The 23891-nt window shown below is 38.1% G+C and overlaps 1 protein-coding gene across 2 annotated transcripts in view; it reads left to right on the top strand.

Annotated features, from left to right (window-relative positions):
- Positions 1-396: 396 nt before the first annotated feature.
- The window catches only part of GAS2 (growth arrest specific 2), a 132522-nt gene continuing 109027 nt past the window's right edge, over positions 397-23891 (top strand). For both annotated transcript variants that reach the window (XM_075548403.1, XM_075548402.1), the window contains exons 1-2: positions 397-541; positions 10575-10696. In XM_075548403.1, coding sequence (XP_075404518.1) covers positions 397-541; positions 10575-10696 — 267 coding nt within the window. The remainder of the gene's footprint in view (positions 542-10574; positions 10697-23891) is intronic.

The following is a 23891-nucleotide window of genomic DNA, read 5'->3' as shown; positions in this document are numbered from 1 at the left end:
CTCAAACAATGTGAGTTTGCAAAATGGACTCTAAACATGTAATTTAGCTACTTAACTATCTTTGACAAACTGAGCAATGTCTGCCTTGGGAATGGATGCTTTCCAAATACAGTCTTGCACACAAGCTGAGGACTCACTGTTTCTTTGTATTTGACCTTTGACTGCTGCTGTTTTCTACAGCTTCACACAGCTGGTTGGCCAGAAGCACGAGGGCTGGGACATATAAAGCAAATAGTGTTTCAGTGGGTTTAATAATTAATCATCTAAACCGTTATCAGAACATCCGTGGATCCAGGTCATTACTGAGTCTTTGGTGGCAAGATTTTAACAAAAGAGGTCTGTATCAAAAGCAATTGCTCTTTTGTTTCCCAAACAGGTATTACAAGAGGATAAATAATGTGCACTGCTCTGAGTCCAAAGGCACGCAGTGGGCCTGGCCTCTCTGATATGCATCAGTACAGCCAATGGTTGGCCAGCAGACATGAAGCTAATTTGCTACCGATGAAAGAAGATCTGGCCTTGTGGTTAACCAATCTATTAGGTAAGGTTATAAGATTGTATTTTGCCAGCAAAGATAACAGCTTTTTTTCTCCAGGAGTGTCCTTCACCTGAGCATGTGACAGCACCTTAGAAAGAAAGACTTTCACTATTTGGATTTTTCATCTGGGAAACCTGAAGCATAAGTGCATTTGAATTAATTTCTAACTATCTTTCACCTTCATTGTGCTTAGCAATTTTAATGACATGCTTTGAAATGCAGATGTACACGGTCAAGTTGTTTATTTTATCTATGTGCTCCTCTGATTTTTGGGTTACTTTTCTTCCCTGCAATCGACCAGTTTGTCCTATCTTCTTGACACTGCTTAGAGACCACAGGAATTTGTGAAGTCCAGCTTCTAAAGCTAGACTTCTTCACACGGCTTTTAAAACCCACCTTCTGAAACTGTTGAGTACTCAAACGTGGGGACAAAAATATCCAGCCTTTGTTCAAATGGGCTGCCTAGAGTCACTCAGCCTTGACCTAAAAATGTTCCTTTTCATTCTTTTCTGTTTTTTAAGTTCTCTTCCACTCGTATTACTTCTGAGATAAAAAGATGCCGCCTCATGCTAGGGTTGCCTCTTTTGTGTTTGTGGGTTTTGTGCTGATCTAGTCACAGGATAAGAGATCTACCAGGTGTGTAATGGAGTCATACATTCAAGGGCTGTTATGTACAGCAGCGCTATCGCCAATGGTCATTTTTCTCCGAGGATAAAATTGACTTAAGACCCAAGGTAATGACTCAAGTAGAGTTGATAATATATCAGGTTTGAATATTGACTAAATGAATATTCAAATGTTAATTAAATATGGACACACAACATGCATGCTATTGATGAGTTTCAGAAGGGTTTCCCCCATTATTGGTATTCTTATTTGGAGAGTGAAAGGCAAATGCTATCCTGAAACGTTTAGGAAGAAGCATCCAACCCTCTGTAAATTTAGCAAGGTTTTCCTTGCTCCCAATGACTCCAGATGTGTGTGTGTGTGTTTCTTCAATTGTTTTTTTTTAACTCTTTAGCCTACGGTTAGATGGTTTCTATTTTCCCCACTGTGATTCCCCTATTTGGGAAATTGGCAAGTCCTCAACATGTGGATATGCCGACTGCACCTTCATCAGGTATTTAAACCAACAATTCTTTATTAATAGGGGATACCTTCAGATAAATACTATTACAAAAGTGAAGGGGTCAAGTGCAGATGAGTTTTCAGGACAGGGGATTCTAATAATAGCAGAGCTTTGATGCTAAGAGGTTCAGTGGTGGCTTACAAAGCAAAGTGGGAACACACTCATATCGGGGACAAGCAGAATGAGAAAAATTGTGGTCAAAGACCCAGAATGGGAGACTGTAGAGGTACAGTGTGAGACTGGATTATAGGCCAGACTCGGAGAGATGCACATTCAGAACGGCGCAGTGAGATGCCCTCTTTGAGCAAGGCACCGCTGTTTCCTGCTCTGCTCTGGATCTGATGAGGAAGAGGTTGGTTGCTATGTAACGCTGACACCGTCCTTAATTCCTAAGAAACATGCCGAGTTTCCTGCAGAGCTTTCACCTGTAATTTTCCTCTTCCGGTTATCATTTCAGTTTATACAAATTGAAATAGTCAGTTCTTTTCTAGTTATGCTTCTTTGGCTATAACTAGAGACTCAGTTCAAGATCTTGCTCTGTAGATTACTATGGAATTAAATGATTAAAATGTGTATAGTTCATAGTGTCTAGCCTGCAGTAAACACAATATGTTTTGTCATTATTTTTAGCGTGTTCCTTTTATACAGTTCAGTATGATTTTAAACTATTTTTCGTACATAAATGTATTTATGTATTCCACAAATATTTGAGCATGTAACAGCATAATATATTGGTTTTAAAATGAATCCTGGAATCAGAGTGCTTAAAGATTCAAATATCTTTTCTACCACTTAACAAGTATGTGATACTGGTCAAATACCTTAATATGCTATGCCATATACCTCATATAAAAAATAAGTGTGATAACAGTACTAACCACTTTGGATTCTGGAGTTTAAATGAGATTGTTACCTTTAGAATGAGATCTGGCACTCAGTAGTCAATGAATAAATTGATTGTGATTATATTGTTGCAGACTCAGTCTGGGTAGCATGGTGCATGAGAGTAAACATAGCAGCTGTTCTCATATACCTTAGACTAGAGGGGCACAGAAACAGATGAAATAGTTGAAGGGATAATTTATTTATTAGACATGTTATAGACACTAAGATTTATAAGTTGCAATCAGGCTATAAAATTGATGGGTCAGTGGGGATACAATGCTCAGAGGGAATCCTCCTAAAGGGAACTTATATTTAAACTAAGAGCCAAAGTATAATTAAGGACTAGACATACCATCGGTGCGAGAAGCACTTGTGGGTGAAAGGAACCACATGTGCTGAAGTAGGTCAGAGTTTGATGTATTGGAAGAACTGTATAAAGACCAGTGGCAACTCTAAAAAATTAAGGGGAGCGATGGATGGGATTTGTTGTGCTCACATCATTTATAGCCTCAACGGCCATACTAAAGAGTTTATGCATCACGCTATTATCAATGAACAGCACTGATAGGTTCTAGGAAAGGAAAGAGCATGATTTGACTAGAATAGAGCCAGGTTATACAGCCATGCTCCAACGTCCCATGATTTGGCATCACAGGCATTTCATTCGGTGAATGTGATCATTTTCAAGCAGCTTGATCAGTGTGAGAAGCCCTGGATAGCCTCAAAGAATAGAGCCAGTGTGTGCAATGGAAAGATCCTTGGACAAAAAGTCAGAAGATCTGGCTCTGAACTGGGCATCAGGAGACCTGGCTTCTGGTCCTGGCTCCGACGCTTGGTAGGAAAGTTGCCTAAAGTCACACAGCTATCTTTTCTGGGCTCAGTGTCCTCAACCATAAAATGAAGGGGTTGGAGCACATGATCTCTAATGTCCTTTCCAGATCTCAGAAGTCTAAATGTCCATGAAACTCAGTTGAGGTGATCAATATCACGAACAAGGAGAAGATGGTTTGCCAAATGAATGACTTTTCTTTTAGAGAATAAGAGGAATATTTTTTTAATGTTTGTAGTTCATAATACAAATGATCTTGATGCCTTGAGAAATTTTTGCAAAACAGAACTCAAAGAATATTGAAATAAAAGAATGAGTCATCTTGCATTTTATTTAGTTCCTATGAAGTCTATTATTAACAGACATCAAGTGGACTTTGAGTACTTCATGAAATGCATTACAAAGCAAGTTATGCTAAATTAGTTTCTAGTTTCATGAGGTTAATACATTGCATTATGGCAGCTGACATCGTGGTGATCTTTGTTTTTCGGTCCTTCCTACATGGAAATCAAAGAAAACGTCAATTGTTCATACATAACACATCCAATGTTTCAATACTTTCTAAAAGTAATGTACTTTCAACATTAAAATGTTAAGCATGAAAACATTAAATATAAAACATTAAGCATGAATAAAGCAAGCAGTTTGGAATTGCTGCAGTGAAATTTTTATTTCTTATTAAAGTCCTTTAACAGACCCTTATGCTAAAGAGCTCTTATCCTCCCGTCATGTTCAAAAAAGAACAGTAGCATCTTATGCCAGGTCAGACATTCAAGGACTCTAGTTCATGTTGACAAGTTGACACCTTTCAGAACAGTTAGTACCTAATATGATACCAAGACTGTCAACAGAAACAGATTTGTCTTTTCTTGATACACAAGCAGAGCAGATGCAGGTGAATCACTGTGAGGCAGGTGCTGTCCTGGGAGTTAGAGCTCTAATGAATCATCTCCTATTTAACAAACTTCAAACTTCTACTTCAAGTTACCTAACGCTCTGGGCTAAGATAGCAAATGTGTTGTTTCCAGTTCTGCTATTATGGAGGAATATTGGAATTGGGAGGTGCAGTGGAGGTAGGAGCACTCTTTGGTAGTATTTGGTTCACCTGTAGTGGTAAAAGCACCCCAGCGTTCTTATTCAGTGAATCAAGTTAAGTTCTAGAACATGCCATATGGCATGCTGACTCCTTCCACAGTCTAGAAAGTGTACAGCTATTAATTTTTCAGGCCCCAGGAGCTCTTTGCTCTTTGCCTGAAAGTCTAGCTTGGGAGTTTATACAAAGAAAAAGACAAGTGTAAAAGGGAGAAGGCATTTTTTATGGAACAGTTGTCACGGATGTATTCATTAATCTTTACTGAAATACTGAAGCTCAGTGGTTCATAATGTTGACTCCAAACCTAGATTTCCAGAATTAATAAATCAAATCTCTCTAGGTGTTAACTAGATGTATTAGACAAATTATTAACGCTATGCGCCTCCATTGTCACCCCATTCACGGTTTGTGAAAGGAAGTGTATGTAATGTATGTAGAATAGCAGCTAACAATACCAGGACTTATATTTCAGATATTATGGTAGATATGGCCATGTTTTAGGGACCTAAGTTCAATTATCATAATTTCCTGGGAGGAGAAATTTTATCCCAATAAGATAGAGGGTGAAATGAATCATTTTGTTCAATAGGCTCTAGTGTCTAATACTTTACAGATTAATCCTTAATATATTCTTTGAAATCATGACAAACAAACATGTCTGGAAAAACTCTAGAGCAGGGGTCAGCAAACTGTGACTTATCACCCAGGATTGGCTTTCCAGTACGTGCATACGTGGCTCTGAATAACACTAAAGAAACTTTAAAGAATATTCTCCTGATATTGGTGATTTCATTTGTTTGTGAAAATACATGGTTCTCAAATAATTTTTCAACTGTTGTGAGGGACAGGATTGGCTGTTCCATCTCAAAAGTTTGCCGACCCCTGTGCTAGTGAATACAGTCGTGCGTGTTGATTTGGGTTACTTAACAAACATTCCAGGCTGATCTTTATTTCATGTCATTTTCACTGTTAGTTGCAGTCAAGTTGAGGTGACTCATGGAGATGCTATATTGCAATGCTCTAATGTTTTAAGGGGAAGTGACTATCTATAGTACTTCATCAAAGTCACTGATCTTTGTCCACTGGCAGGCTGTCAGTGATAAGTAAGGTGATAGGGTAAAGACCAAAGCCTGCAAGTATGAACCCAGGAAAGAAAGACCTTACACATAGACTAGAGCAAGTCTTCATGCCAGTAGTTTTTAAACACACTGTGGGTTGATGAGGAACTCCGGTGACGTAGGAGCTGGGAGAAAGATGAGGATTTCTGCTCCAGGAAAGAGTCTCAGAAACCCAAAGGACCGGTTCTATTCTGTCCCATAGAGTCTATGTGACTTGGAATCGAATCATGGTAGTAAGTTATTTTGAGTAGGTTGATACATCAAGATGGTTTAATTATATACTATCTGAAGAGTCCTGATAGCGTAGGGATTATGACTTAGGCTATGATCCGCATGGCCAGCAGTTTGAAGCCACCCCAGCTCTGTGGGAGAAAGATTAAGCTTTCTACTCCGAAAACAGTTACAGTCTCAGAAACCCACAGCGGGTGGCTGTGAGTCAGCAGTGACTGGATGGCAGTTATGTGGAGTCCTTCACCTGGAAAGGATGGGACCAGAGAAGACATGGTCCTTTGTTGCCATAATCTGGATGCTTTTATTAGAGTTATTTAGCTTTGCATAGCTTGTTCTTGAGCAATTGTAATTATTTATTCACAGTTTATTCTCTTTTTTTACAGTTTATTCTTAAGGGTTTGTCTGATAAATAATTTGAATAGTTATATATTCTATTTTTGTGTTTTGAAGAATTATTGACATCAATGCAATAAAGAGTGAAAGAGTATATATATCATCACACATAATGGTTATAACTGGTCTCTTATAATCACACACTATATTTAAAATGCTCATATGCTTTATTATTCTTAATCATTGGATGGAAAATAGATTACATATGAAGGATTTAAAACATTCTGTCTTGCATTTTTCTTCACTTGAAACAGTATGTTTCAGCTATAAAATATGTAATAGTGTCTGTATTAGCCAAAAAAAAAAAATCCCACCTTTTAGAGCTATAAAATATATAGAATTGAAAGTTGACACCTAATATATTTTTCATTAGATACAGATGTTCAGTGTAAAATTGTTTCTTCAAGTATTCACCATAAAAACAGGATAAATTAAATTCTTAAAATATAAGAAATAAAAATTAAAAAGCATACATTCTGGTAAACTGCTAATGAATTTTTAATGCAAGCTATTTTCTTTTAATAATTTATAGTTCTTTGGAGTTTATTATAATTATATTTACAAACATTGATCTTTTATAATTTATAATTCTTTTTATCTTGACATAATCATAATCATTTTGTCACTCAAAATTGCCATAGAAATTAATGAAGTAAGAATGCATGGAAATCTGCTCCATGTACAGATAGAGTAGTAATTTATAAAGGAATCATTCAGTAATGTTGCATAAAGTTGCATTATTTATCTTGACATTTATGCATGTTTCAAGAATATAGTAGTTTGTTTTTAATGTAGTAATTTTTCAAAGTGATTCCTAATATTTGTTTCTCTTCTGCCTATTTATAAAATACCTTTCTTATTGCTAATAAAATTGTAGGGGAATATGATCAGTATAAAATACAGATTGTGTTATACGGGATCTTTATATCTTAAGAAGAGTCTCCATCTCTGAGCTGAGCGATGCTGCATATAACTCTGAAGTCAGAGTCGTTCTGCACAGGCTCTCTATGGAGTGAGCACGTGCAACTGCTGGCATTTTCCAACCTGCAGAAGTCATTATCTTAACAGTGCCTAAAATGTGTACTATCCGGTAGAACAACCAGAACATAAAAAAAACCCAAACAAACAACAAACATTGCTTTTTCTCCCTTTACCTACCATCTAGACACAAAGAATCATCTCAAGTAGATGTTTCTCAACATGTGAATATATTAGATACGACAAATTTATCATTAAGGAAATTGTTGGTCCAGTATGATACATTTTAAATAGTCTTGGAATTGAGTTGCCTGAAGTTTTCTAAAGATTAAAAAAAAAGGTAATTGAGCCAGAGTCTCAGCATATAAAATGAACATACTTCTTTCTTGTTTTTTGTTTTGTTTTTGTGTTCATTGGTGCGTGTGTTTTCTTTTTATGCTTTTGACATAAAACTTTCAAAAATATATTCTAATTCAATACCCATTGGACACATTTACCATGGGAATATGATGCTTGCCACTGTACAAGAATATTACAGAAAAAAATCTATGTCTACTTGTTCACAGTATATTCAGGAAAAGAGACTTTATGCAAAACATGTTCCCAGTGGCAGAAGAAAATGTTTGATGATTGCCAAAACGAGGGATGCCACGAGTCCAGTTGTACAGAAAAGATGCCTTTGTAGATGGGGAGAATTGTTTTTGAAACTCAGATTTTAAAACACAAAAGGAAGAATTTGGCAAGGCAGAGAATGACTGGGAGGGCATTGTGTCAGAGACCATGACAGAAACCGAAGCAGGGCAGTAGAAATGGTTCGAAGCTGCTCCAGGAAGGCAGAGCTCAGAGCAGTAGCAGTGTCGTGTGAGCAAGATATTATGGAAAGTAGATTAGATGCATATGGGAGCTCTAGTGGGTTGTAGTGCATAGATAAATTTGTTTAGGTAGAGAAAGGTTAGAAACTTGATGTTAAAGGCTCCTGGGTAGATGCTGACACTAAGAGGGCAGCGATTAAAAGCCAAGAACTCACTGCCATCAAGCCATCCTGGTAACCCCACACCTATAGGACAGAGAAAACTGTTCCTTGGGGTTTCTGAGGCTGAAACGTGATGAGAGCAGAGCAGACAGCTTTACATGTCTCTCCTGCAGCAGTTGGTGGATTTGGACCATGGATTTGCAGTGAGCAGTCCAATGCTTAGCCCACAGTGCCATCAAGACTCCTGATTAGGAATATTAATTTTAGCAGTAGTCGGGGTGCACTTTGGGAAGAGACGGGGCTGGGGGAGAGAAATCCCCAGTGTTCTTGCTGCTGAGTGCTCAGCTACCAGGCAGGGACAATTATGGCACCGAAACAGAAGGATCCCTGAATGTATAAAACTTAAGTCCATAGGAAATAAAAGGAAGAAAATTAAACGTTCTATGACTTCAACCATTAGAATAAAAGAGAGCTTTGGAAGATATTAGAATTTTTGTTTTTTGTTTTGAGGGGGTATACAAACGGGCTGATGAGCCTATAGAGTCAGCAAGTGGAATAAGGGTTTCCGGGGGAGGGGCATAGGGAAGGGGTGGCCGGATCACAGAGTGCTGACGTCAAGGAGACCTCATAGAAAAAGAAGGTTTGGAAACTGATTGTGGTAGCAAATGTACAATTCTGCTGGACATGATTGAACAGGGGATTGGTTTGATATGTGCATTAATCCCTGTTATTAAATAGAAAAAGAAAGAAGGAAACAAAGAAATACATTGTTCCCGGGCTAGGAGGGGTGGGGGATAAAATGTGACTTGACGTCTCGTTTTGGCGGGACAGTCTGGATTTTTAACAATTTGTCCTGCGTCCCGCGGCATTTTAAAAAAGGCCCGATTTTTGGAAAGAATGCATGACAAGCTAGGGTAGACGGTTTTCGGCTGCCATGTGGCTATTTCGCCAGGATATGAGTTTTATCAATGGTGTCCCGCTGGTGTCCCGCTTTACCAATATGAAAATCTGGTCATTTTTGATGTGATGAAAATGGTATAAAGTCGGCTGTAGTGATGACGGCGGAGCTCTGAACATACTACACCTCACTGAGTGATACACTTTAAATGGGTGAATGAAACTCAGTAAAGTTGTTAGACGCGAGGGATGGAAAGGGGGACTGAAAAAAGGGGGAAGGGAACACTAATGGGAAAAGGGTGTTTGAGAAAGAAAGAAAACTGCCTGTTGTCTGGGAAGCAGTTAAAAGTCAGGGGTTGGTTCTTGTGAATCAGATTCCTGAGAGCTGTGGTCGAAGAAGCTTTGAGGATAGTTTTGTGACAGAAAGAACTGAGATCGGAACCTGAGAATTCCACATAGCTCAAGGATCCTTGTAGGGTGAGGGATGATTACAGGAGAGTGTTTTCTACAGAGACCTTTTTCACGTGCCTTCATTAAACCAGTTCCACTGTGCCCTTCTTTGCTGGTCAAAGGCATCCTGGTGGCAGGTGGTTATGCACTGGGCTGTAATCCTCAGGGTCAGCAGTTGGGAAACCCAGTAGCTCCTGGGGAGAAAGACAGGGCTTTCTGTCGTAAAGTTACAGTCTTGGAATCTCACAGGCAAAGTTCTTCCTTGTCCTATAGGGCCGTTGTGGGTCAGCATCGACTTGATGGCAGTGAGTTTCGTTTGGGTTTTTGTTGGTCCAAGTAATTGAAAGGGCCCTCGAGGATCTTGGCACTGTGAAGTAAGTATTGGACTGCTAACTGCCAAGGTACTGGTTCAAACCTCCAAGCAACTCCAAGGGACAAAAATGAGACTCTGCTCCAACAGAGATTGGCAGCTTCAGAACCCCTATGTCTCATAGGTCTGAGTTGAATTCTTTCATTCATGGCTTTGACTTTCATTCCACTGATTGCTCAATTGGAGGACTCTGGTACAGAGTCCAACCACTTAAGTGAAATAAAAGTTCTATGTCGATAGAACGATATTATATTATATAAATGCTGATTGTTGAAAAATTATTTTTGCTAACGACAGTAAGTATAAAGTTTCTAAGAAAGCATATTCCTTAGTTCCTGCACTGGATTCCTAACTCACCTGGCCTTTCCATTTTAGTGACCACACACAAAAAATTGTTCTTAAATATGTTATTGAGCATGACCCTAACTTCTGTGTTGCAGGAGTCCTGGTGGTGCAGTGGTTACACATTGGGCTGTGATGCACATGGTTGGCAGTTCAAAACCATCAGCAGCTCCACAGGAGAGAGACTGGGCTTTCTCCTCCCATAAACATTGACAGTCTCAGAAACCCACAGGCAGTCACTGTGAGTCAGCAATGACTCAATGGCAGTGAATTGGGTGGTTGTTGTTTTGGAGTAACTTGTGTTGGAGAACTTTTAAAGGTTTCTATTGATTCCTTTTGTTTTTGCAGGGAAGGAGATTACGGCGGAAACTTTCATGGAAAAGTTGGATAATGGTGCCTTGCTCTGCCAGCTTGCAGAAACCGTGCAGGAGAAATTCAAGGAGAGCCTGGAAGCTAGCAAGCCCACAAAGGTAGACAACCCCAACGTCATGGTCACGAGATAGATACGATCAAGGTTAATTTGAGGAGTCGGCTCAGAACAGATGCTTCTCGGTCTGTAGTATCAACAATCCAAGCACAGAGGGTAACTTTGTAAATTAGGTAACCTGCTCTTGGCACTCTTATGGCACAAACCTTACATTGTTGTAGGAAGTCTAATTCAAGAAAACATTGTGGAAATTGAGGGTATTCAAATAACAAAACCCTGTGTGTAAATTGGGTGAATCTGATGTATTGATTAAAAATTTGGCAGAGAAAGAACTTGAATTTTTAGGTAATGAACAAAACTGCATCAAGAATTACCTGGATAATTCTGTATTTATATATACACAGAATTAATATATATATGTCTATTCTGTATACATACATAAATTGTAACAGATTATTGGGCTAAAATATTTCATAATTCTGTTTTTTTCCTTTTAAACAAATAAGCATGAACACTAAATGGTATAACTGAGGGCACAGCATTTTATTTCTGACTACTCAGATTCCTTTTCTACATATGAATTTTAATATATTTTCTTGGCTACAGTTAATTTTTAAAGTTATAAATAAGCATAATTATTTTATATAAATACATAATAAATAATCCTTTCAAGAAAAAATTAAAGTGTAGTTTTGACATTTATAAAATAGGCATTTGAATCTTAATTCTTAGAAGAGGGAACAGTATATCATTGAATAATGTTGAAGACAACTTTTAAAAAGGCATTAAATGGTTCAGTAATGCTGGAAGAAAAATTAAAATGATAATGTATAATTTCTGTTTTTATTAAAAACAATTGAACCAGAGGTCAACCTCCCTAAAGCAATGTTTCAGTTTCATTTCGTTTTGTTCTTTTTTCATTTGACTATATGTAGAACTGAGTCCATGGAAGCTGGCTTTTGGCGTTTATACTTCACTTTAAGGAGCCCGACGGTGCTGCGGGCTAGGCCCGGGGCTGCTGACTCTAAGTTCAAGCCCATCAGCTCTTTTGCAAGAGAATGAGGAGGCTCTTTCATCCCATAAAGGTTTATAGTCTCAGAAACTAGGGTCACTATGAGTCAGAACTGACTCTCAGGCAGTAGTTTGGCACTTAGCTTTAGGGCAATATTTTAGATCACTCTATGAAGTATTATAAAACATGCAGGGTTCTTCCCTCCTACTTTTTTCCCATCTTAAAACAGCTCTATAATGATATAAAGGCAGTGTCTCCTGAACTTTCCTATAACTTTTCCCACATTTCTGAGTATCTTGGAAGAATAGTTACGATTCGTTCCCATGCGCAAACATTTGGACTTAGTCAATTGTGGAGCACAACTTGGGCATTACAGCTTTTCAATAGCTCACCAGGTGGTGCTAATGTTTAGCCCAGTGTAGCAATCACTGCTGCCATTTTTCATACAGTTATAGTCTTCGAGTAAATTACACAATGTTGCCCCATTAAGAAAGGAACAAGCAAGGATTTGATGTGGATATCATCCTTCCAAGTCTGGGGTCTTCATTTTCGTTGATGAAAGGTAGCACAGACGTGGTAGACTTCGAAAATGCTTTGTATCAGGCTTAGTGTTAGCACACCAAACCACACTGCTGTGGTTTTCATTGTCATGAAACTGGCTTCTAATTCAACTTATTAATTAAAAAAATTAATGTCTAACAGGAGAGTACAGGATACTAAAAACAAATTAACAGAAACATACGGTCATGCTCAGACATGATGGTACAGGTCCTGAAAACTCTGTATTACTTGTTGCCAATGAAAGAGAGCATCATGCCTCAGTGTTGAGATCATTGGGATTCTTCATAGCAATCAAGAATAAACAACTCTCCCGACGCTAGTAGATAGTTTTCTGTTTGATTTGGTTCAAAAAATTTGCTTTAAAACAGGATCTAACATCTACAAGTAGATTATGAGATTGTAACATACAAATCCAGAACCAAACCCATATTCATTGAGTTAATTCCAACACATAGTAACCTTGTAAAAGAGTAGAACAGCCACATAGAATTTTCAAGACTGTTGCTTTCTATTATTATTTTATTTTATTTTAAAGAAGCAGCCTACTCCATCTTTCTCTTGCAGGATGGCTAGTGAGTTTGAATCACCAATCTTTTGGTTAGCAGCCAAGTGCTCAAACACTGCGCCGCCAGGCTTCCTTTCTTTGTAAAGAACAAGGCAGCCCAAAGCATTAGTCTATAGCTCAAAGACTATGATGTTTTCTGGTAGTGTTCTGGTCTCATTATTTACTAATTGAAAATGTCTGAGCTTTGGTTTCCTTGTCTATATGGTAGTATTAGTACTTTTGTATGTATATCAACCATAGAGTTTTATGCAAAATATTATCTCCCTTGCCGCCACAAAAGAGGCACTGATAGAACTTAAGATAAACTAGAAAAGAAACACTTTGTAAATTCATATTGACCGTGGAGACTGATATTGGCAAATGTGCATACATTTGCTCCAGATCTCTGCAATTATAAACAATGATGAGAACAGCGATCAGTCAGGGTTTCAGTATTTGCTGTCCTTTGAACCATTTATTTCATCACTGTATCATTTTTATTATAAAACCACAAAGCAAAAGAAAATTATTTCAAAATAAGTAGAATTTCAGCAATGTTTTATTAAACTTGAAATAGATCTTTCATGTCAAGCCATTTTGTTTAATTGAAGAGCTCAACTTCATTCTTAATTTGATAACTACATTTTAAGGTAAAAACTCCCTGTGTTATTGAATAAGTTGAACCTAATTGAATAGGTTTTAAAATTCCCATTATGACCTCTACTTTAATGCTCAAATATCGAATTTATCTGAATTGGAAGTTGCCATATGGCAGTGTGATCACTACTTATCTGGACTGGATTGGCTCTTGTGTCCTTGGCAGCATTTATATATTTCACAACTGAATTCAAATGATACACAGCTTAAGTCAAAATGGCATGTGCCTTATTAAATGGAAAATACAAGGAAGGCTAGTCTATTCTTTATTTTATGAGAAAATTTCCCCACTTGAGAAACCAAATGGTTAATATCTTCCCAGCTATTATTGTACATAAGTATATAAGTATACTGGTGTCAGGACTCAGGGTTCCTAGCCTGATCTTTAGTCTAGAAAAAAAGAGATGCTATAATAAACATACAGCATTTTGTTATCATTACATCTTAACTTTAAACAAAAATGGATTCAGAAAAACCTCATTTAGAGTGGAAGGTTTTCAGGTTGGGCTAGGGTAAGATTTCAAACATGGGAAACCCTTTCTAATGATACGTTTACATTTCATCTCTTCATTCTTGTAGCAGTATTTTATGTTTGCCTGATACATAGTTAACCTGAGGATTTTATAACCAGGTAAATGTTTTAAACAGAAAGTTATATCTAGAATGTGTGAAGTATGTCTTCAGGATCATTTAAATAATCTTAATAGGTGAAAGTAAAAGCTAATAAATTTGGAGAAGTATGTATGTACGTTTTAGCTATAAATCTGTACACATCCTGTTCTGGTTTGATAAGATACTATGCACATAAATAGCATATCATGGCTTATTTTCTTTCCAGGTATCAATATCCATAGAAAGGGGCCTCTCTGTTGGCTAAGAGATACATATACATCATAGATGTTGCATACTGCGCCATTTTCTTACTTTTGGAATAATGCAAAGATTTCCCAGAATTAAGCAGTCATTGGGTAGATGCATTTGTGATCAGCATGCCATAGTATAATGTATCGAATTATTTTAATTAGTTATCTTGTACCATGAAGATATGATAAATTCATTACAACCATGGTGCTAATACTCCTGGAGCAGAGAATCTTTAAAGGTAAAATCAGCCTTTGATCTCTTAGTTTTCTGATTCAAAGCTGGCATGACCAGATCAGACAGGGTCATTATCATCGTGATGAATGAACTTTCTCCATTCCTTAGTGCCCACACAGTCAACTGGAAGAATCTCTTCTAGTTTTGTATTTTGTCTCTCCAGCCACACAGTTGCTGATTTATTTACAGTACTTTCTCAACCAGAAGATATCGCTGTGGGGCAAGATATTTAAAAGGTTCAGCCTTTCCATTCACTTCATTTATTTTGAGAATCTCTGCCTCAGCCATGAGAGTGTCTGTGGGTTTTAAACTTCCTTTGACTTCACAGAGCTATAGTTGGTTCAATCAAATGAGAAACACATGAACTAAAAAAAAAAAGTAAGTAAGAAAGAAAAAAGAGCAAACAAGGAAGAACAGTTCTGTTACCTAGTAGAATGCTCTATTACGCTCCAAGGAAAGAACTGAACATTTGCTGACTTCATTCAGAATTGAGCCCTTGTTTGGGGAAAAGAACATCCTAGTCAGATAGAGTACTTACTGTATATTTTCACATCAAGAAAACCCAGTTTCCTGGGCTGTAAGGTAACCATACTTCAGGATAGTGTATTACCATATTTATTCCTAAAAAATCAAGAGCATGTTTCCATTTAAATAATAGTCCACAGAATGAAGAGAAAAATCAATTTAAGGGAAATCCAGAGATTTTCAGCTACTGCTATTTCTGAGAAAAAGATGACTGTACGAATTCCTCTAGGTCTCACAGTCTCTCTTCTCTCTGGAAACATTAAAGGGGTTTCTGGAAAATTTTAGAAATCCTTTGGCAAGATTCGTCAGAAGTCTTGGATGACATGGGAACACAACTAAAGTGATTGTAAACCCCTGAAAAAAGTTATGGTTTGGAAATGCAAACATAAATGCTGGGATTAAACCATCAGAGGTTGGATCATTATGTGATTGAAGGAATAGATATAAAATCATATGGATATAAATTATTTTGTATTGAAATCTTGTATACGACTAAAGAAAAAGGAACAAAATTAGAAAAGTTAATGTTAAAGCCAAATTTGGGATTAAAAAATATAAGTATTTCCAAGTTTTAAATATATTGATGAAAATGATTTCTCAGGATAAAATCAAATTCCTTGTTATTATTTTTCTAGTTTTCCTCTTTCTAAGTTCCTGATCATCTGGGCAAATCTCTCAGCTTCTAGATCAGAGACAATGAAATGTTATACTTAATGGATTTCTCAAATATCTTATAGACCAAACGAAACCAAAGCAAACTAAACCAACCTCACTGCCATCAAGTCAGCGCTGACTCAGTGATCCCTCTGTGGGTTCCAAGACAGTAACTGCTCACTGGAGTAGAAAGCCCCGTGTTTCCCCCTTGGAGCTGAGGGTGGTTTCAAACTGCTGACTATGCAGTGTACAGCCTAACGTGTAACCACTACACCACCAGGGCTTGCAGTGCCAAAGCTGGTTTATTATTTTAAATATGCAAAGTATTTTGATTATTTTTAAAACCAATAGTCAACAAGGACAGTTTCACTCCGTCCTAACGAGTCACTATGAATCTGAATTGACTTGATGGCAGTGAGCTTTTAAAAAGTCAACTGGTTATAGGAGACTCGATAGCAAACAATTCAAGTTGTAAAAACACGCAGAAGAGGGGCTGAGTGAGGAGTTTATGGAGTTGGCCTGGGTTGACCGATTGCACCGAGCTTTTCCTAGAGGTGGCACTTCTACTTATTGGTAGATTGCTGCTAGTGTAACAAGACATATAGTCAAGGGGTGATCTGGTGGTAGGTTCATGCTGAATTGTACACGTTTGATGGTCACCTGGTATTTCATGAGACTCCGTTTCCATAAGATAATAATGATGAACCATAGGATTTGCACAGTGTTCTTTACTAAGGAGGCACAGTTTCTTCCAGGTCCCTTATTATTGACACTAGACACTTCATTGAGTTAGAAGAGCCGCCCTTCTGGATTTTCATGGGATTTATCTTCCAACTTCTGGCCTGCAGATATTTGATACAGGCAAATAACCTGCACACTACTCCTGCTTTCACTATCAAGTCAGCAAAATGTCCACCTGTCATAGTGATGCTGATGCCCCTGTGGGAGGCAGAGTGGTTGTGGTTTCAATAGATTATGAACCAGAGCTAGAGTTGAATTGCTGTGCCGTAAAAACATTTTGTTGTTGCTGTGAAGTGTATACGAATGGTTTCTAGAGTTCTGAACCCATCACAATGAAGGAAATCGAATTGTTCCAAACTAGTAGAAATAAAAAATAATAAGTTAAAACATATCATTATAAAAACATAAACCAATACATCAATTGTATTGAGCACATTTGTACATTTGTTGCCATCATCATTTTCTAAACATTGATATAACAGTTATAAAAAAACCCAATAAAATGATTTTTTTAACAAAAGTCATAAGCCAAGACCTTAAACCCACTGCCATCATCAGTTCCAACTAATAGCAACCTTATTAGAGTTTTAAAGACTGTCAATCTTTCCAGGAACAGACAGCCTCTTCTTTCTTTCGTGGAGCAGGTGGTGGGTTTGAACCCCTGAACTTTTAGTTAGCAGTCCAATTCTTAATGCACAGCACCACCAAGGCTCCTCACAAAATCATAGAAACCACTTTAAAGCACAATGTTAACACATAGTTATTGTTTCTGGGCATATTTTCTATCTCGACGTATCCTACATACTCTGAAGGGAGCGTCTTCACCTTTCCGACCTTTTCTTGAAGAGTTCTACACCCTTCAGTTTACACCACATCAAGCAGCAGGTGTGGCATCCTTGAGGGATTGAAATCATATTAATTTTAAATGTTTATTGAGCTTAGGGAGAAAAAAGTGAGAAAGGGCAAATATTAGATAAGGTTTTCTAGGTGTGAAATTCTCATAGGAGAGCTATTGCTGCCCTGGAAAGATGAGCAGCTTCAGGTTGTGATGGAGAGAAAAAATCAAAGTCTTCATAACAAACCCTGTGGGTTTCCAAAAGGGCTATCAAAATTCCCCTTGCAGAACGCCTCCACACAGCGGCCATGACCTTCTGAGCTGATCCATTTGCCTTGAATTTGACTGGCCCAGCTGATCCGCTTGGAAGTCACTGCTATATCAAAAGATATAGAGTCTGGGGTCTTAAAGGCTTGAAGTGGCCATTTAGCTGCAAAGCAACAAAGCCCACATGGAAGAAGCACACCAGCCTGTGTGATCATGAGGTGTCAATGGGATCAGGTATCAGGCATTAAAGACTCAGAACAAAAATATTATATCAATGTGAATGAGGGGGAAGGTGGAGTGGAGATCCAAATCCCATCTGGAGGCAACTGGACATCCCCTCACAGGAGGGTCACAAGGAAGAGAGGAGACAGAGTGCAGTATAGCGCCAATGGGACATACAACTTTCTTCTAGTTCTTTGATGTTTCCTCCATCCCATTATCATGACCCCAATTCTTCCTTAAAAATCATCTTATACCAGAACATGTACACTGCTACAGATAAGAACCTGCAACACAGTGGATTCAGGATAGATAAACCTCTCAGGACAAATAATGAGAGAAGCAATACCAGGAAGGTAAGGGTAAGGTGGGGAGAGAAAGGGGGAACCGATCACAATGATCGCCATATAACCCCCTGCCCAGGGGGGTGGACAACATAAAAGTGGGTGAAGGGAGACAGTGGTCGGTGTAAGACATGAAAATAAAAATTTATAAACTATGAAGGGTTCATGGATGAGGAAGAATGGGGGGACAGGTGGCGGGGTGCAGAATGAGCTGATACCAAGGGCTCAAGTAGAAATAAAATGTTCTGAAAAAGATGAAAAAGTTAACATATGTACAAATGTGCTTGACACAATGGATGTATGTGTGAGGGCTGTATGAGTCCCCACTTAAATGATTTAAAAAAGAAGCCACTGCTCTGATATGACCTTCTTTTGGAAGGCAATTCAGAGACTACAACAAATATAGTACGGAGAGAACTTATCTGAAGTCATCCACTTATCGCAGTACATGTTTAATCATGTTCTGATCAGAAGAGACTTGTGCATACTGAACCCCCAGTAGCAAGATAGATATATTTGCTTCTAAATAAATAAATACATTCTAAGTAAACATATTTACTTTTATGCCAGTGGTGGACATCTTGACAGACACACTTAGCAAAAAGCCCACATTTATGACCGCAACTCTGATGGAAGTGATGTCATTATAATTTCCCTGAGGTTCTACAAGTCCAACTGGCTTTTGTTGTAGGCTTGATGCTGTACAAGTCATCTTTGTTGCAAAAGTCAGGCCATTGACATCATCGATCTGTGACATTTTGTGGTGGTAGAGATTGTCTCAATCTTATGTGCATCTAACAACTGTAGAAGAACTTATGCCATTGATCAAAGAATGAACAATTTTACAATTGCTGAGAAGTTCCATGTAAATTCTATACTCAGAAAATTATACAACAAATAAACGGATGCTTTCAAAGCCTCAGTAGTTCTAAGAGAAGATGAATGTGGATGAAAACATCTATCACTTAGGGGTGTAGTAATGCACAGTAAACTGTTCAGATCTCTCCAGTGAAGGTTATATGGCCATGTTACAATATAGAATTGTATTCATTATTTTCTTCATACTATGGCTCTAGGATCTGTTAATTGACTCTGTCTAGGAATTAAATAATCAGACATTCTACTTTTCTATTATTACTGTTTCTGTCTTATATAAATCTAATAAGAACCAGACTCCATGATTAATAAATCTATATTTTTCTGTGGAACAGGCTATTCTAAGGGATAGCTGGCTCTATATTATGACAACCATGTCCTTTCCACTTCTGGAAGTTAGTGCCACTATGTATATTTTGCAATTTTGCAAGCACTAAAATGATTGAATTTATTTCAGTAACAACTAATAGCTCTTCTAATTATTTTCCTATTTTAGAGAGAAAAGTCACATTAAAAACACCAAAATTTTCCTCAACAACCTATATCCTTTATTTTAAAATATAACATTTTTTTGTATTTGTTATGTTTTAGGTAAAAATGTACACAGCCAATTAAATTCCCTTTTAACAATTTTTATACTAGTTGTCTCAAGGCATTAGATCTATTTTTCACAATGTGTCAACATTCAGATTTTTAAAACATGATTGTTCTCTTTTCTTCTTTTAAAAAAATCATTTTACTGGGTCTCAAACATCACAATCCATACATACATCAAGTGTGTAAAGCACATTTGTACATTTATTGCCCTCATCATTATCAAGACATTTGCTTTCCACTTAAGCCCCTGGCATCAGCTCCTCATTTTCCCCCCTCCTTCCCTGCTCTCTGCTCCCTGATGAACCCTTGATAGTTTATAAATTATTATTTTGTCATATCGCGCAATGTCCAATGTCTCCCTTCACTCAATTTTCTATTGTCTATCCCCCAAGGAGGAGGGTATATGTACATCCTTCTAATTGGTTCCCCCTTTCCACTCCACCCTGCCTCGACCCTCCAGGTATTGCCACTCTCTGCACTAGCCTGAAGGGATCACCTGTCCTGGATTCCCTGTGTTTCCAGTTCCTATCTGTACCAGTGTACATCCTCTGGTCTAGCTGGATTTGTAAGGTAGAATTGGGATCATGATGGGGGAGGAAGCAATTAAGAACTAGACTAAAGTTGTATGTTTCATCGTTGCTACACTGCCCCTTGACTGGTTCATCTCCTCCCAGCGACCCTTCCTTAAGGGGATATCCAGTTGCCTATAGATGGATCCCCAATCTGCACTCCTCTTCATTCACAATGATATGATTTTTTTTGATGTCTGATACATGATCCCTTCTGCACCTCGTGATCACACAGGCTGATGTGCTCCTTCCATGTGGGCTTTGTTGCTTCTGAGCTAGATGACCGCTTGTTTACCTTCAAGCCTTTAAGACCCCAGATATTATATCTTTTGATAGCCAGGCACCATCAGCTTTCTTCACCACATTTGCTTATGTACCCATTTGTCTTCAGCAATAGTGGCGGGAAGGTACGCATCATGGAAATCCAGTTTAATAGAACAAAGTATTCTTGAACTGAGGGAGTACTTGAGTGGAGACCCAATGTCCATCTGCTACCTTAATACTAAACCTATAAATATATGCACATAGATCTATTTCTCCATCCTCCTATATAAATATATTTGCATATGTACTTGCATTTATTTGCACTTCTATAAATGCCCTTTGCCTCCTAGCTCTTTCCTCTATTTCCTTTTACTTTCCTCTTGTTCCACTATCATGCTCAGCCTTTATTTGGATTTCAGTAACCCCTCTCGGTTACATTACCCTTGGTCACGCCCCACCAGGCCTCCTACATCCTCCTCACCACCGATTTGGATCACTTGTTGTTCCCTGGTGCCTGGGTTTGTTAACACCACTTCCTTTCCTCCCACCTCCTCCTCTTCCGTGTCACCCCAGAACCATGGGTTCCATGTTTTCTCCTCTAGATTCTTCATCCAGTCTATCTTATTTAGATATACCTGCAGAGATAATAACATGCACAAAGACAAGACAGAGCAAAACAAATAACAAAAGAAAACAAAATAACAAAAATCCAATGAAAACAACAACAAAGAAAAGCCCGTCCTTAGTTCAAGTAGTGTTTGTTGACCTCTTGCTTCCCGCCCCTCCTTTCCTTCTCAGTTTTGCTTTGTAGTGAGAGTTAACAGTTTGGTCTGCTGTAGTTGATTATTTAAGGCAGCATAGGTGATATTGTTTATTTTATAAACCAATCTGATATTTGGATGAAAGTTAACCTGTGAGAGTATCCTCAGTTCCAAGTTCAAAGGGTATTTTAGGATGTAGTCTTGGGGTTTCCTTGTCTTTATTTATCCAATGTGTTTGTCCATTTCCAGGAATTTGAGTGTTGTTTTACATATTTCTCACACTCCATTTAAGATCGGCACAGACTGTCTTGCTAGCTGGCTCCCATCTGGTTCGCTGGTCTTTGGATAGATGAGGTCCTGGTTCATGTAGCCATTAGTTCTATGGCCTCATTTTTTTCTGTGAATCTTTGTTTTCCTTCATTCTCTTTTGTCTACTCATTTTCAGATGAGTAGAGACAAATATTTCTATCTTTCTCACCAATCTGTTCTTCACGTCTTAGTGAAAGGTGGTCTCCTCTGCCTCATTGAGTGACATCAACAAATTGTGGTTAGACGAGGTGCTCATTCTAGAGTATATAATGCAGCATGTTTTCCTTTTCCACGTTTTAAATTTATTTCCCTATATTTTACTCAGTGATTGCTGGCATTTTATTGTCCCTCAGTGTGGGCTAGCATTGCACCAAGGTTTGTACTAGACAATATAGCAGACTTTTATAGGATCATCTCTTGCTGCCTATGTGAAAGAAAACACTGCATCCAGGATATCTTATTAGTACAGTAGGAGTCCTGCTGACACAGTGGGCTATCTATTGGTCTGCTAATCACAAGGTCAGCAATTCAAAATCACCAGCCACTCTGAGAAAGAAAGATGAGACTTTCTACTCCTGTAAACAGTGACAGTCTCAGATACGCACAGGGGCAGTTCTACTCTGTCCTATATGGTCACTATAAGTCAGATCCGACACTGTGGGAGTACATTTGGTTTATTGTTACTATAGAGTAAATGAGTTCTATCTAATTTAAAGGAATATCCTGTCCTCAGACAAATATATTCAAAGCCCCTTACATAAATAGAGGGGAAATTTTGTCACCTATAGACAGCAGCACTAAAATTTTTGAATGAGAAGGTTGAGTCTGTCTATGTAGCTCATTGGTCAGGAATTCCTCTTGCTGTGAAGGGGATCTAAATCCATTCTGATTCAGACCCCAGTATGTCCAGGCCTGGTTCAGGTTATCCACTCTAGCTTAACATTTTTTATACTTTATTCTGTGCCTCACTGGTACTTTAACGACAGAAGAATAGTTACAGGAGCATCTCGCTTAGTTGACAGAGTTGACCCGAACTAATGGTGCCGGAGTAGGGAGTATTTGGAGTGGGGAATGTAGCATCCCCCTTTGGTGCTTCACCACTCTCTGAGGTCCAGTCAGGAGGCAGAAGCTAAGGAAAGGACAAGCGCCAATACTAAATATAAGTCATATTATTATTTGGAGTTCTTGTATCACAGCTTTTCTGGGGGAAATTCTTCTATATCCTACAACTCATATTTAAAAGAAATGTGATAGATTTCTTCAAATCTGACAACAGAATTTTTATCAATATCAAAATTACTTATTTGACCAATACAATGTGAATCTCAAGGAAACACATAGTGTTACCGTCCAGTGGTATGGACCTGAAAAAGAGTGGCCATTGGACTGATGACCCAAAGGCAACTTTTATTACCAAAGTACAGCTTTATATATAATGAGACAAGGGTGCATAGTGCACGTAGTGTAACAATAGCATCGTGATAAAATTTCTCTGAGCACAAACAATTCCTTGGGACTGATCTTATCTGCAGCTGTGTTCTCAGTGTACCCAGGGCATCTCCGAATATGGGGGAACATATGACCATTGTCCCAGCATGCTGGGTTACGCAGTGTCCCCAAGCACCCCAGAGAGGCACTATTGTACTTCAGTTAAATCTTGGTGACTCTCTCTAAAAATTTTGATTAAAAGAAAGATAGAATTATCTTTATTTATTTAATAATTCTTCTTATGAAAATAGAGTAAGCTGTGTCAGTTAATGAAATGTACTTTTCTGTACTGTGAGATGTAGTATTTATCATCTTTTCAAAATGATTTTGCATTCTTTTATTAATCCTAAATCTAAAAATAATCCATATCTAATTGCACATTAATAACCTGTGTGCTTTTCCTTAAAGTGGGCTCTGAGGGAATACAAGTGTGATTCCACAAAACAGGTTTTGTCTTTCACTCCTATATAGCTCCTGCACATACTCCACAATGCTACTATTCAGTTCAATAGTTGTGTTCTGATAGCAGCTACAAGCCAATTCCAAGTTCCTCTTGCTCTTCTGAGACCTACTACATGAACTCAACCCTATGGTAATAAGCATAAGCCAAAGGCAATGGGTTGAAAATAACAGGGTTGCACAATTGACGATAAGTGAACCTAGTTCTAGGAGGACGTAAGGAACGAATTGATTTCAAGTATTGGCATAGCATGGACACCTGGACCACAGAATATCACTATCAGAATTGTTCCACTTTAATGTGTGTGTGTGTGTTTAGAGAGGGAGCTAAACAGAAATGATTCGAAATGTGGAGCCAGATTCCTGAGGTTTAAGTTACGACTCCACCATGTATTAGCTGGAGCAAATTGCTTAACTTCTCGGTGCCTCATCTTTAAAATATCTGCTAAATAGTCACT

The sequence above is a fragment of the Tenrec ecaudatus genome, chromosome 4 (assembly GCF_050624435.1).
Source record: "Tenrec ecaudatus isolate mTenEca1 chromosome 4, mTenEca1.hap1, whole genome shotgun sequence".
Taxonomy (NCBI): Eukaryota; Metazoa; Chordata; class Mammalia; order Afrosoricida; family Tenrecidae; genus Tenrec; species Tenrec ecaudatus.
Note: the sequence above shows the minus strand (reverse complement) of the source record. Positions and strands in the feature narration are given on the sequence as shown.